Here is a 15,774-nt window from a genome sequence, read left to right as displayed (position 1 = left end):
TTTGCAATGTGGTGTAATTTAGTTTCAGGGTTGGTACACGATAAAAACACAAGCATTTCATCCACTGATTTTCATTGTAATTAGTTTACTTCTTGTTTTGAGATGGGTTTTTTTTTCCTCCTAGATATTCAAATAATAGCAAGGAATGTTAGCAGAGCATGTCATGGAAACTTGGATTCTAAACTCTCAGGGTCAGACTGGAATAGGAAAGGCAAAGGCACCCATGGCCTTTGACAAATTTCTTTTCCTTCATACTTTTGACTTGAAACTGCTTAAGACCTTTCAAAATAAATCAAGGTAGAACATGCTTCTGTGCTAGCAGGGAGCTGATATAATATCCAGGCTCTTACCTACCTCAGAGCTCCGTTATTGCAATTTGCCTTTGCAAAAGAAGGTGCACTTGCATATAAATTTGCCAGTGTTCCCAAGGTATTTGGTAGAAAATTTTTATATTTATACATATATACACACATACACATATATATTTGGTAGAAAATATACTTGTTATGCCGTTAGTTAAAGAAGTGAAGATAAAGCTGATGTTGGAGGCTAACTGTGAGTCCGCTTGGGTCTTGCTGGTTGAATTTCACAGTTTTGTTAACTTTTCCATTAAAACATTCTTTTGTTCTAACTTTCAAGACTATACAGTACTACTCATTAATTGTACACAGTGGATTACACAGCAACTAGAGACCCAAAATCTGGACTTTTCCTGCAGTTGGGGAGTATTGTGCGGAATATCTCTTTGGAGATTAAGGGGAAAGATCAATTGCTGTTATCTCCAACTCGGCCTCAGTGCAAACGCTGGGGCTAGAGCCTGGGATGCTGCTTTTGTCAAAGGTCTTGGCAAGAGCACCAAGACCACATTTATGCTGCGAAGACAATACAGTTTTTCTTTCTTTGAAGCACGTTCTTGTTTTATTTCATAAGCTTGGCCCACCAAAGAGCCCTTTAGTGGCACTGCTATTTGAGATTTTCGTTCTGCGGAACAAGTTTAATTGAGTGACTGCGAGGACAATAGTAGTAGAAGCCCCTAGAGCTTTCAGTGCATCAGGCTCTTGCTGAGTGGCATCTTCCTGTCATAAAATATTGAGAAGTGTATGGTAACTAACTTCTTGTCAGTCTTCTTGATGGTGACCCTCAATTTTCAAAGGAGAAAGAGGAGATAAAGAGAAGTAACTGAACCCCTCCATTTAGAAGGGAGGGCTTTATTGGGGGAAAGTTAATCCTTTTCATATTCTGCCCTGCTTTTGAGTGTAATTTCTGTACTGGCTGTGAATTAATCAAATTACACCACTAGTCTTTTGGGCTACCCCATGTCCAGGAGGTGCCGCTTAGATCAATGTCAGCGTGCATTTGAGTAACATTTTAATTTCCTCCTTGGCTTCCACCTAGCTGCCAAGCCTGGACCTTTTGTTTCTGTGCTTGCTGGCAGATTTTGGCCTTGCAGGTTTTTACATTGCTGACAAGTTAATTTTAGATCTTTAGTTCCCATGGCTACTGCTAAGTGTTTCTTAGTTCTCTACTTATTTGCTCAGTTTGCTGCTTTCCTTTTTTTTTTTAACGTTTAAACTTCGATGTGTAAAGCGCATGGAATAATTATCCTACCCTGCAGAAGATAAAAAGGAGGACATGTGAGAGGGGAGGCTCTTGATCTTCTGTCTGATGACTCAGATGCTCTTTCAGCAGCTGCAAAGACTTGAAAGCACTGCTTGTGGTCAGGATGAGGGGGTTAAGTCTGAGGAGGAAGGCACGGGTAACACACTCATTCTGATGCGCTGAATGAGTTGTGCTGAGACTGCTGCTAATTCTGCTGACTAATACTGTCTTGAGGTTTATCTGTATCTTGCTAGTTAGTTGTATAGGCTTATAACTATGAGGCTTACGCTTGGCTTTAAATTCTTTGGAACAATGGCCGTCGTCTTGCTTGGAGCCTGTACAGTGCATTGTACATAGAAATCCTATTTTGTTACCAAAGTTCCAAGGCACTCCACTAATACCAATAATGATTAAACTAATATATATATGGATAGAAAGTTCTCCGTATTGAGATGTCCTAATCTGTTTATGCAGGCAAGGTCATGAATGTCTTTTCAGTCACCTGAAAGAATAGGCAAAGACAGAGCACCCAGTGGGATTTAGACTTCTGATTAATGTTCGAAACACACTTTTGAGGACAATGTAGTTCTTGTTGGTACAGAAGAGCTTGGGAGAACATCCTGAGAGCCCAAGAACATCATTATCTAGTTTTCAGGTGGAGATAGCAGGGCAGGGAGCCAGGCAGAGGTGGAGAAAATTACCTGATAGGCAACTTCAAGAGCTGTGAATAGAGGCACCCTCTGCTCCAACTTAGCTCGGGGGATGTGCTGGCTGCTGTGGTTCTGGTCCCTGGGTATAAGGCATACTCGTGATTAGCACAGGGTGAAACACAGAATAACCTGGTGCCATTTTGAGCCAGGACATCTGTGCAGATCAGTGTTGTCTGGAAGTGGAGGCATCGCAGTTGTAGATGTACCTTGAAGGAGCTGGAGTTTCATCCTGCTGCTTTCCCAGAAATCTTATCCATTTACCAAGTACCTGGTAAGCAAAGATGTAATCACATTGTGTTATTTTGGCCAGTTCCCACAGATAAGATCTGTTCAGTACGTATAACTAACAAATCTCTCTTCTGTGCCTTAAAGGGAGGAAGCCAAAACAGGGCAGAAAGCACACTTTGAACGCAGTTGAAAACAAGTCCTTGTCTTGGGTGTCTAAAGGAAATAGGAAGATGCGTGGGGAGGGGAACTAATGGTAACTGAGCACAGAACTGCATGAAAGCAAGGTGCTGTGCTGTCTGGGCTAGATCTTGTTTGTAGCTTGGAGAAGGGCAGTAGGGAAAAAAGATAACTGCGTTAGAAAGGACATCACTAGAATGAAGAATATTCTGAAAGTCCAGTGCTCAAAATCTATATAAGACTTCTTTTAGTGGGACATAAAATCATCAAGGATCAGAAATTTAAGAGCTTTTGGAGACTTAGCTGGATGCCCTAGGTACTCCTAGCACAAAAAGTAAATAATGTTCAGAGGCTCTGCCTGTCTGTATTTGATTTTTGTCGTCTTTAACCTTCCAAGCTGCAGCTCTGCTCTTTAACCAGTTGGAATTTAAATGTGTTGTTACAGTAGCGTCTTTGTTGGAGATGGACCGTGACTCATGCTCATTAAGGCTACAGATGTCTGCTCAGATTAAGTATTTCAAAAGCTTTTTCTCTGATGAACTGTGAAAAGCCAGGCTTGAGCAGAGGATTGTGAAAGATAAAATAATAGCTACTCGTCCCTGTGTCTGGCAGACTTAACGCAGTTACTCTCACATCTTTTTAAAAACTTTGAGACAGCAAATTTGTTCACAGTCAATAATATAGCCCTCTGAGCACAACCTGTTATGTTTCCTTTATTAGTCTTTTCCTGAATTATTCACAAAGCTTTTTACATTCAAAAAATCTCTAATCTGCAAATTCAGTATTTCCCAGGTAATAAAGTGTAGTAGGCATAAGTGGCATTGATAAACTTGTTTATATGTGGTGTGATTAGAAAACATAGATCTTCTTAAGGGGGAAAAAAAAAAGGCACAAAAGAATACTCCATGAATTTAAGCTAAATTAGCATGCTCATTCACCTTTTTTTGTGAATTTGCATTTAATAGCAGAGCAGACATAACTTTTTAAACCTGCCTGGATAATGCCTGCTTCTTCTGGGAGAAGATGACTTAATTATCAAGAAATTCAGTTCAATGACTTCTGTGATATGTAAACCTTTGCTGAAAGTTACTAGAGCAGAACTAGAGAGTCATGGCTTTTTCTTTCTAAAGTAGTTGTGCGTGTCCAGCTAAGATTTTTCAGGTGTTCTTATATCTTGCCTTCTCCCTATTACGAAGTGCACAAAATGGATAGAGGTTCACTGAGCAGTCTGAGCTAGATACCCATCATTCCCTTCCACACCTCTGTATACTCACCTGGCTCTACAAAAAACCAGAATGTTACCAATAACCAAAAAGTTATTTATTTCAACATGATCAGATATATACTAAGACAAAGAAAAGTCAAAGTCTCTTATATGCAAAACTGATAGTTCTGCTTTTGTTTTAGCTGTGCTATAGAGCAGTTTTCTTGACAGAGCATTATTTTGGAAGACCATTAAGGGCAGTTCATTTCTTTTCCTTGAATGGGAAACGTTACTTTCGTCTTTTGCAGGCTTGGATGTACTGACTTTGCTAGAAAAGGGAGGTTGGATGCAAGTTGGTCTTTCTTGGTTTAAACTACCCCACAGCAAAAGTGAAATACCACTGGACTTCACTTGTGAGCGTGTTTTGCTAAGGGATCTTAACGTTATGTCTTCTTGGCCGAGAAAACCCACCTATAGGGCAAGAAAAAGGTTGTTAAGGTGGTGGAAGAAGACTGTGTTTCAATGATAGATGAATCTTCCTAGGCAGAATCTGTCTCAGAGATATTGGTGCGCTCTGTGTCTTTTCCTGAAAAGGTATAAAGAATATGCATGTTTAGGGAGCTGGATTCTTTGCATGGGGAGAGAGAGAGTCTCTATGCAAAGTACTGAACACTGGCCGGGGCACAAGAAAGAGCACTTGTCAGATAAACCAGATTCTTTCATGTTCACTTATCTGTAATCCTCAGTGCAGCTCCATGCTAGAGACACACAAGCTAGAATGAGCTGAACTGATGGAGATGCTAATTTAGATCCCAAAAAGCAATATTGCTGTGTTGGGCGGTTCAAAGACTGCACCAGATAGCACTATTCAAAACAGCACCTTCATGGCTATACTTCTGGTTCAGAGGTCTCTACGTAGATCAGTGGTCCCTAGTGTAGGCATGCCCTTAGATTGCTCTTGTTCTCAGAGATGCAGTGAACAATACAGTGGCAATACAAGCAACAGATCTAACAACCTGAAAACGAATAGAGTGTTACTGGTAAACAAATGATGTTTCTTTAGCCACAGTAATCCCAAAGCTTCAAAACACCATGTTAACTGCAAATTTACCCAAAATCTCTGCAAGATATGAGGGTTGTTGTATGAAAAGGATCATAAAACCAGATAAACCAGGTTTTGTTTCAAGCTGTCCTAAAGCTGGCCATCAGGTCCCATCTGGTCAGTTCAGGCTGGACGTTAGGAAGAAGTGCTTCACCATGAGGGTGGTGAGACACTGGCACAGATTGCCCAGAGAGGTGGTGGAAGCCCCATCCCTGGAAGGTTTTAAGGCCAGGCTGGATGGGGCTCTGAGCAACCTGATCTAGTGGGAGGTGTCCCTGCCCACGACAAGGGGATTGCAACTAGATGATCTTTAAGGTCCCTTCCAACCCTAACAATTCTATGATTCTATGACTTCTGTCAAAATATTTTTTCTTCAGCAGTCTGGTTAATCTGTTTGGATTTATAGACGCTTTTCATGCAGGACCTAGAAGATACTATCCTAAACAGATGGATAATTAATTTATCTCATTTTTCTTCACTTTTAATAAGGTGGAGATTATAAAAAGAAGGGACTGTGCTGCTGCAGAATGATTCCATGGTAATTAACTAGGTCTCATCAGGTCTACAGAGGCATCCTGTTCTCAGTCTTATGCCAATGCACTGTAACCAGTGAGCCAAGTTGAATGAAAGTCTTGTGGTATTTTACTGGGATGTCATAATATATTTACCTTCCTTGCACTGAAGAATTGCAGGTAGTGGTATTCACCCATAGATCATTCCTTGCAAATAAACTTGTTGATGGTTGCATAAAAATGATCTGCTTGTCACTATACTCCCTACACTGGCCCTTGTCCATGATACCTGACATGAATTCATTTCTCAGCTGGTGAATTTCAGGAGTGTATCGAAGAAGCCACGGCAATATGTGATGAGCTGTAATTAAAATTACTAATGCACGTAAATTCCTTTCCTCCCTTCTGCTGTGATTTACATGCTTCATGCAGACTTTGTTCACTTTGCCAAGTGAGCCAGAGACGTAGTGTTGACTGGCAACAATGATTTCTGCCTTCTCTCCAGCACAGTTGCACAAGTAAATAAATTTAGTAAGGATCCTCACTGAGGTGTGACACCAGGTAACAAGAAAACTGTGGCTTGCAGCTGGCCTGCAAAGCTCTGGTCTGATTGTAGTGGCATCACCAGTAAAAGAGCTCTATTTAAGAGTGGTAGATTTTGTAGTCAGTAGCAGGACCAATAATCATGTTCTCTTAGTTCTGGTACAGTCTTTCTTTCCCATCTCATCCCTTCTTGCTAAAAAAATCTATGATTTAAACTGTAGACATTTAAAGGATTAGCCATTTAATGTTGTCTTACCTAACTAATGCATAAGTTATTTTTAGTGATGCTGGAAAATGTGGTTTGGTGTTTAACCATGGAAGTTAATTACCAAAATCAAATACTGAGAAAAATACGCAAAGCATCTTGATGCAGAACAAAGGGTGCTTGAGGAAAGTTCTTCTACTATGCTGGACACAGTTAGTATATATTTCATTATTTGTAAGTTGCCAGAGAAATCTGTAAGTTGCAATTCTGAGTGGCCAAAAAGCAGTTTTAGCTGACAGACCAAAGAAAGGAAAATGGTATGTTAAGATTTACTGTCCCAGCCTTCTGCAGTAGGAAATGAAGAATTTGGATGGATAGTCCTCTTGCAATTGTGTGGATTTTGGAGGCCAAGGGGTTGGGTTTGTTTTGTTTGTTTTTTTACTCAGCCTCTCATTTTTCTTGAGGTAGATGAATGTCTTATATCAGAATAGTATTTTTCTTTTTGAGGCTATAAGGAGTTACAGCCTGCACAGAAATGGAAATTCTCCCCCCAAAAAAGAGAACAGTACACAAAGGCTGTGTGACCTCGTAAGCAGGGGGCTGAAATGGAGTCAGAGGAACACGGTTCTGTGGTGCTGGTGCTGGCCTCAAGTGCAACAGGGTCACGTCAGTGTGTTTATGCCATTTTGCTTCTCTGAGCTTCTTTCCTCCTTTGCATTTTGTTACCTGGTATTGTGTTTTCTTATAAGATTTGCATGCTGTTCAAGATCACTTCAGATGTTGTCCACAGTCATTATTCCATTACCATTTTGCTTATCTGGGCCCAGAGCACGGGTGGGAATCCCTTCTACTGTATCATGACTGAACAAATTCAACGGTAACTTCTCTTACAATTCCCAGTAACTGCCAATTCCTCGGTGCCTCCTGCAAATAAAGCATATACTATATGCTGTCTGAAGTACCTCTTCTGATCTGGTCTTCTTATTCTCCTCATTATCCCTCTAATACTGCTACCTGAGGTCATGCTTCTGCTCCTGCACCCTGCCACTCACCGTTTCCAACCATTCCCTTCACCATTTCCATCTCAAATTGACGCTCACCTTTGTGATCTTTCATGGCATCAGCCCAGCTCATGTTTTTTCTTTTCCTTATCTTGTTCTATCCTAACCATTTTTTTTGTTTACTTTGGGGGGTTTGTTTTGTTTTGTTTACTATCCACTTATTTCACTGCACTCTTTGCTTTTAGACTTTCATTTCTCTTACTGGTATCACATCTACTAGGCTTACATTGCTGTTTTTGCTGTTCCAACACCGTTTCTTCTTTTGAATTTTTTCCGGCAGGTGGTACTCTGGTCACAAACATCCAAATAACCACCCTTTACTCAGCAGCTGTCTATATTTTCTCCTGTACTTATTTTGGACTGTTAGATCTGTGGAGCACAGGATGTAGTTGCTGCCTTTTTTGATAAACTCTATGTAAACTTTGATTGCACTGAAAGTTATCATTGAAAGTGAAGATTAGGCCTTTTACATCTTTGATTCTAGTATGGTTTGCCGGGTACAGCGGAGGTACTGTGCTTATGCCTTGGAATTGGGTGTCTCACCTCTGGAAACAAAAAGTTAATGTTAATTGGTAGGGTTGGGAGAGATACTCCCATGATAGTGCACATGCTTCCTACTACAGTGTGTATTTTCCTCTTTCTCAGTTTGTCTCTCCTTAGTACTTTATATGCTGGCACTTAATGCAGGTGAGGATGGACTGAGTGATAGTCAGCCAATCTCTGATTTACATGCACATGCTCTTAATAAGCTAATTTTCCACAATCCAAAGAAAAAAGGAAAACTCGCTTTTGTCACACAGTGCATTAGTGGAAAACACAGCATAGCTTAAGAGCAGTTTTATATTGAAACAATTTTATATTGTATCTCAGGCTTCCTTTTCCTTTTGTCTTGCAGAGGCAGGCAGCGGCCAAGATTACGTGACCTCGGAAAATCAGCTGCTTTACTACCCTAGTATTACCTATGCCATCATTGGTAGCTCTGTCATTTTCGTACTCGTGGTGGCCTTTCTTGCCTTAGTCCTGCATCACCAACGTAAACGCAACAATCTCATGACCCTGCCAGTGCATCGACTGCAGCACCCTGTCCTGCTGTCCCGGCTGGTGGTCCTCGATCACCCACACCACTGCAGCGTCACCTACAATGTCAACAATGGGATCCAGTACATGTCCAACCAGGCCTACCACAGACCAGTGGACCTGGACTCTCCGCCGTCCTATTCAGAGGCTGTGCTCGACCAAAGGTATGTACAGAAGCTAATTCTGTGCTCACAAAAGTTGCACGCTACTGCTTGCAGCTCTGTTAATCTGTGCTTCTGCTTCCCATTTATCCTTACTACTGCTTTTGACAGAAGTACGGTGTTGCAGTTCTGTCACATGCACAGCGCCAAATTTGGGCAAATTTGATCTCCCCCTGCACATGAAAAATTCGCGGTCCTCAGGTCCCCTTACTGTTACTGGTATTAAAGGGATTTAAGGCAAACTTAAGTCATGCTCTCTTAGCGCATGTTGTTGGTAGTAGAGATTTTGAGGATGGTAGGAGAATGCAAAGAAATGTATCCCTTGTCTAGTAGTGATATCCTGTGCCAGTCTGGAATCAAAACGTGAAAGCTGAAAGTGGAGTTTTGCCAAAAACCAACTAGGTTATAGGTCATACTATTTAAAAAAAAATTACCCTCGTATGCGATAAGTATAGAAAAGTTAGAGGCCTTCAATTCTTGCATAAAGAAATTGTATAGTCTCTCTAGTCTGCACTGCTTTCCCTTTACCAATAGAAGAAAAGAACAGGACTCTGAAATGGAAAGTGCTGTTCTCATTTTAAATAGCTGAAAGTGCTTTGTATGTTTTTTTGGATGGGTGTGGTTTGAGTTATGATATTTTTGTACTTAGGACATTGGTTTTATTTGTAGATAATTAACCTTAATTTTAACCTCTGTTTGTAAAGTCTTTCCAGACAAAAATCCTAGACTGACATCCTCTGTACATAAAAAGGGCTTGGTATGAACTTTAATGATCTGGACCATTCACTGTCACGCTGTCAGTATTTTTTAGTACAAACTCTGGGATCTAAGAATGATGGTATAATCTTTACGTTCTTATTCTCCCCTGCATTTGGCAGCAGCTCCCTTGTCTTAATGTTGACATTCATAATAATGATATCTTTTCATTAGAAAGGACAACTAAATGAACAGCAGTCCAGCTTGTAATCACTGCTCACCTGGGCTGATACAAAGCATCAGCAATTTTAGAGCTAATTGCTCCCAGGACCTGTTATCAATCTGCTAAACCTTTCAGTCCCTTTACTTGTTTACTGTTAGAACCAAAAAACTGTTTTCCTGAATCCAGTACTCATCTCGTCTATGCCTACATAGTAGTTGGTCTGCAAGTGATATCGTGACAGCAAAAGTTATTTGTCATGTGGAGAATTCAGTTCATTATTTATTTGTAGACCATAAGCTATTAATCTCTGTCACTTAATGGAGTTTTCCTCAGACCTTTCTGGTGTTCACATCATCATCTATAGGTGTAAATCCACTACTTACCTTATTTCTTTTAAAGCATTTTCTCAGGTTGTGTAAATGTTATACAGGAAAAAGTCTCACCTCTTGCAGCTGTCTTTGAGGGTAAGCCAAGATTTGTTGTTAAGTGCATACCCATGAAAATCAGAGTGTAGAGCGTTAAGCAGGATGTAATTAGCTATGTTGCATCTTGACCAGAAACCTTGGTGCCCAGTGGTGCTGTGGATATTTTGGGATGACCTGAATAATGTAGGCAGGTCTGTTTGGGATCTCCTGATAGTTGTCATCATGGAAAAGCTAAGAAATGCTGTTTGTTTTTTTCATAATTGGAAAACTACGTACTTTCTTCTGTACGACTGTTTTCAGTAACCTCTTACTATGCTGTGTCTCTTACAGCAGACCACCTTGGTTTGACCTCCCTCCACCGCCTTACTGTTCTGAATCTGAATCCCCTAATCAGCCAGATCTTCCTCCTTACCGATCTCGGACGGGAAGCTTGGTGAGCACAGACACCCCCATGGCAGGAAGCCCTCTGGGCACAGCCGGCAGTTGGACAAGAGATATCCATGGCAGCATGGATGGCCACAGAACTCTTCTGGAGAGGACAGCAGATCAAAGCGATTTGCTGGTTAACCACATTGCTGAAAGAGAAGCGTAACTGCTCCGGTATTTGGGATGGGCAGGAAAGCATTTACTTTTTCAAGTCTGTATGGGTTAATCTGCTGTGGCTAATAGGTTTCAGGGGTACATGTGCCTGAATGATGACTTGATTTGAATCCACACTAAGTTAATATTTGAGTTTTGCATTTTGGGCTCATCAAAGACCCAGCTGTGAGAGTTACATCAGCTCTCCACAGTATTTTTATGAGCAAGTTCCAGTTCAGACTAGTAAGACAAACATCAGTGCTTTGTCAAAGAACTGATGTGATGTATTTCTTGGACTATTTACTGTATATGAATGTATATATATGCATGTATAATACATACAGATGTTGCACACAAAAACTATGCCAGAAGGACTCTTGGTTTTCAGACTGCCTACCATTCTGTCAACGTGTGAGCTGTTTCTTCTTACTGCCTGGTGCCAACTGGTGGTCACTGAAGCACATGAGAGGCAGTCTTTCTGCTTGGAGCTCTGGTGCCCAATGCTAGCCAACTGGTGGTGCTCACATTGCAGAAAATGTCCTGCTTGACCCTTTTCTTCATGGTCTGGAACATTCTAACTGTGAATGTAATTTTCAAAGTTTAAGCTTGTGAAGATGCAACAACTCTCTAACTGAGCAAATGAGGGTTTTTTTCCCAATTGCTAATATCTAGGACAAATTTGCATGGTTTTTCTCAGGAACGCCACAGGAGTTGGCTTATCTGTGAGACTTAAAGGCTGAGTACAGAGGCACTGAAGCTTCTCAACAAACCAGCGCAAGACTTCTTTTCAAGTGTGGCAAAACAACATTTGTCCATGTGTTCCTTCCTAAAAAAAAAAGAAAAAAAAAAACCAAAACCAAAACCCAATCAAACAACAAAACAAAAAAAACCAACCAAAACCAACCCGGTTTCAGCTAAATCTTGAACACCAAAACCAGCCAGAGGCAAACACCCGTCACAGAAAGCTTTAATGTGAATGACTAGTTTGTTATATGTGTAAAATAGCTGAAAGCAGGTCATGTAGTGAAAGCTGGTGGGCTTGTCAGCCCTGTTTTACAGCATGTATACGTACATGCATGGATATACATGTTTAATGCTATGTGTATGTATGTAAGTAGTGTATTTTGCATAGGTTCAGTTCTACTGGACCAGTAGAACTCTAAAATGTCAAGGTTTCACTGATGATATGCTCTTTGCTTTTTATGGAGTTTGCCATTATTCATGTTTGTTTGGTTGAAATTCTAGCTTCTGCAGAAAAAAAGAATTATTTGTGTCTGTTTTGTCCTGACTCTTGGAATGGTCTCCTGTGAAGTGTGTTTCAGTGCACAGTGTTGAATCACCCATGTGAAAGCATCTCAGAGGTATGCAGAGTGGCAGGAGGCAAGGTTAGCTGTGAATTTAAATGCCACTGCAGTGCTCTGCTTGTGCTCAGTATACAAAAACACAATGCAGTGTCTTCCTCTTGTCCCAAGGGAAATTGGCCTTGAAAAATTATTTATATTTGTCTGTCAGACATGTTTCCCACTCCTCCTTCCATGCAATGAACAGTGTCATTAAGCAGACTTTGCTGTTTAATGGAAATGAAGGAAGATGGCTGCCCACACCTTCTGCTTTCTTTCCCCCCATCTTTCTAAGGTAACTTCTTATGTCCAAAGGTTATATGCTCGGAACCCAAGAATTTTTGAGCTTGAGTGTATGTAGGGGAGTGACTCAAGGTCTGTCTCAGTTCCCACACATACACCTGAATTTTTTTTGTAGTATTTTTTTTTCATTTCCAGCTCTGGAGTCTACTGCCATGGTATGTAAGAGGCAGGGGCCAGACGGATTTGCAAGCACAGGTTATTCCAGGAATGAGACGTAAGAGTGGGGAGCGCTGGAGAATTCTAATGCTGATGGGCCTGGCTGACTTTGGAAGCAGATTAATGGCAGCCTTTCATTACAAGCTTAGGCAGCCTGTCTTGAAGTGTGTTGGTGAAGGTGATCCTAGGTCCTTGTAAAACAATGTACAGCACTGGGTCACATTTCATCCTTGCTGGGAGCTCAGGCAATCTAATTAATTATGCTGTCCTTCACAAAGCGTGACTTGGCTAATTAATGACTCCGTCTGACTTGATTGGCAGACTGTTGTCACTGTCACATAGCAGACAGTTATTCTGTGTTTTACAGGTGGGTTAAACTCAGGTACATAGCTGAGTTAACAGTAAAGGTGGGTGCAGGGATGTCTCCTCTGAGCACTGGGCTCTGCCGTCCCTCTTGCCTTTTGTCAAGGTTCTGCTAGGCCTCTGTAAGAGAGCTACGTAGTGCTGTATCAGAATTACCCTTAACGTTTTTCTGTTGCAGTTTTTAAAACATTATATTGGTCTTTAAAACATATTATTGAAGAGTTTGCAGTAGTAGAATTAGACATCTTTTTAATTTCAAAGTTGCCTAAGATTGTATTAGAGAAGCTAAATCATCGTGTCCAGTGTAACTTAGGTCGCACATATCCCTCACGCAATGGGGACTGTATTTCAACATGTGTATTCTAAGACACCAGGGTCTGTGCAAACCAAATATTGTTTGCCTGTGGCATCTGAAAAACATTGCCTTGCATTGCTAAGAAGCAGGAAAAGCGTGGACATAGCCTGCTGCTTCTGCCTTCTGTGTCAGTCACTGTCATATATGTACATATATATATATATATATATATATATCTCAAGATACTCTTTCAGGTTGTATATATTCATGTAACTTTTGCATTAAGATAATCCATTTGGACTTTACAAAAAAAAAAAAAAGAAAGAAAAAACATTCTAAATGGTGTGACGTTTTCCCTTCCAGCTAAGGGTGTATTTATCTTTGTATAGGAATCTTTTAGTTTTTGAGAACACGAGTTACAAAAGGATATTGTGCCTTTCTGATCGAATGTCGGTTTGTGGGGCTGTTAACTACATTTCTGGGTGTTGTTACATATCATTTTCTAGAGATCCAAAGAGAGAAACAAGTCTTGTCTTCCTATTTGTTATGGGGACCACTGAACTTTGAGGAGTACAGAAGTTCAGTATCTTGTTCCAAAAAGGCAGGCTAAAATTTTAAGGGGGGGTTTAATCTTATTCCAGTTTTCTGGTTTGTAGAACAGATTTGCTAGCTGGTTTCTTTGAAAATTGCTGTTGTGTCACACAGAAATTGTTTATAACTTGTCACTTCTAGTAGTGTTAATACAGCATTATACTGCATTATTCAGTAGAATCTTTGGGAAAACATGGTAGCAACAACCATGCTGATGAAATTAAATATTTCATTGAAAATCCTGCAGCTTGTAAGGCTGAAGTTAAATGTTCATGAAATACCACATGGTAGGATTTCTTTCCAGTAGCCAGTAAAATTGGGATTGATCATACTATTGTTTGCAATTGCTCTTAAGCTTTTAGTTTGAGGTTAGTCCTGCAGGAGCTTTCCTTCATACTTAATATTTAAACAAATGGATGTTATTTCAAAGGCCTATTCTTACAAAAGTAGAACTGATTAAAGTTTTCTTCCAGAGCCAAATTCTGATTCCACATCTGTATTGTAGGGTGACCACTGTGAGTGGTTCTCAGCACAGGTGTTAATATAAATGTTTCCAACAAAGGAATTTGAAGAAATGATTACTTGAGGGAAGTGAAGGAATGTGGATTAGCCTGTTGGAAACAAGATTTGGGTTATTTAAAAATAAACAAATAAATTTCAGGAGTTTTGAGTGTCTGTAACCTCTGCTGAAGTCGGAGTGCTCTCTATTTACAATGAGGCCATTAGTGAATCCACTTGATAATAATCTGAAGTTCCTTTTCAGGCAAATTACAGTTTACCTCTCTGGTATTGTGGTGATGGAAAACTGGCAGTAATGCTTTTAAAAAAGAGCCTGTGAATAGTTTTCTCAGTTCTCATCTACAGTGACATACAGAACAACACTGACTGCACCGTGGTTTTTAAATAACTCTGCATTCATCCTTCCTCTCCTTTTAAGTCAAATCAGTTTTATTTACACCACTTCACTTTGATACAGCTAATAGGGCCCTTGTGATAGATTTAGAAGTTGAGTGGAGGAAAGAGATGACGACTCTCATTTTAATTAATGCTGCAGCTTGTTAATCTTGTGTGCTTTACTTCTTAGACATCTTAGAAAAGACAAATGGTTTTAGTAGATAAGAAAAACTATTAATGATGAAAAGGATAGAGGGACACTGATTCTGAATTTAATTTTTAATGAATATTTAAAATTGTATAAATGAAGGAAGAATTTAATGCTGTATTTTTAACATGGTGATCAGATGGCAAGTACTGTTCTTAACTGTTGCTCATTGGAAGCTACTTTGCATATAATGCCTGGAACTAAAATGGTAAGACAAGTGCTCCACTTCCCAGTTCATACTAGATCTGAAATATTTTTTATTAACACAAGGCTATATTGCACCCGTGAACTAAAATATGTGACTGCAGAAAGAATTTCAATACTGTGCTGGATTCTGCCTGAATGTATCCCAGTACAGGACTGTGGCCTTCATTTGTCCTTTTTTTTACTGATTTGAGGGGTTTTGTGAACTTGAAATGGAGACGTTACATAAGAGCTTTAAGGGGGGCTGTATGTTGAAACCCGACCTTGTCTTAAACTTTTGTAAACTGGAAATCTTCAAAAATGTATTCTGTATTCCTGAATAAAGTTGTTGGTTTAATGCTGTTCACAAGTGAGGATGTCCCGTCTCATGAAGTCTCAGTTGTTTTAGTTCTATAGCCTCCTACATGAGGCTTCTCCCGACTTCCTTTGCATTCAATGTTAAGTTGTGTTAAATCTTTGCGGGTTTTAAACATTTTTAAAAGGAAGTGATATTGAAAACCCACATGTACACGTGTGTATAAAAATATACTGATATATATGTCTCCATATTTACACAAATGAAAATTGCTTTATTTCATAATTACTTGTTTTCATTTTGCCATTTTGTTTGTGCTATCAAAGATGAGGTGTCTGAAGCATTTGTGTTTTCTTGTTGTCTACTTTGTAGCAAAGCTCTAGAGGCTTCGGCAGAGATTGATGCTCTGTGGTGGTTGCTGCAATCGGATTTACTAGCATTAGCTTCTGCCTCCCCCTTTCTGCTTGGCACTTTCCCACCACTTACGTTCCTAGCACAACGTCCCTGTTTATCTCCAGGTCCATGATCCATGTGCCAGACGCATGAGCCGGATTCAAGCTGAGATGCCCCGTGGAGGCTGTGTGTCTGGCTGAAGTCCCATGTCAGGGCTCTTTCCCCAGCAG

The 15,774-nt window shown here is 40.2% G+C and overlaps 1 protein-coding gene across 2 annotated transcripts in view; it reads left to right on the top strand.

Moving 5' to 3' along the window:
• Nucleotides 1–15,368, top strand: part of LDLRAD3 (low density lipoprotein receptor class A domain containing 3) — a 111,420-nt gene extending 96,052 nt beyond the window's left edge. For both annotated transcript variants that reach the window (XM_063333767.1, XM_063333766.1), the window contains exons 5-6: nucleotides 8,237–8,582; nucleotides 10,254–15,368. In XM_063333767.1, the coding sequence (XP_063189837.1) occupies nucleotides 8,237–8,582; nucleotides 10,254–10,515 (608 nt within the window). In that variant the 3' untranslated portion in view covers nucleotides 10,516–15,368. The remainder of the gene's footprint in view (nucleotides 1–8,236; nucleotides 8,583–10,253) is intronic.
• The last annotated feature ends 406 nt before the right edge of the window (nucleotides 15,369–15,774 follow it).

Source organism: Chroicocephalus ridibundus, chromosome 4 (genome assembly GCF_963924245.1).
Source record: "Chroicocephalus ridibundus chromosome 4, bChrRid1.1, whole genome shotgun sequence".
Classification (NCBI taxonomy): Eukaryota; Metazoa; Chordata; class Aves; order Charadriiformes; family Laridae; genus Chroicocephalus; species Chroicocephalus ridibundus.
Note: the sequence above shows the minus strand (reverse complement) of the source record. Positions and strands in the feature narration are given on the sequence as shown.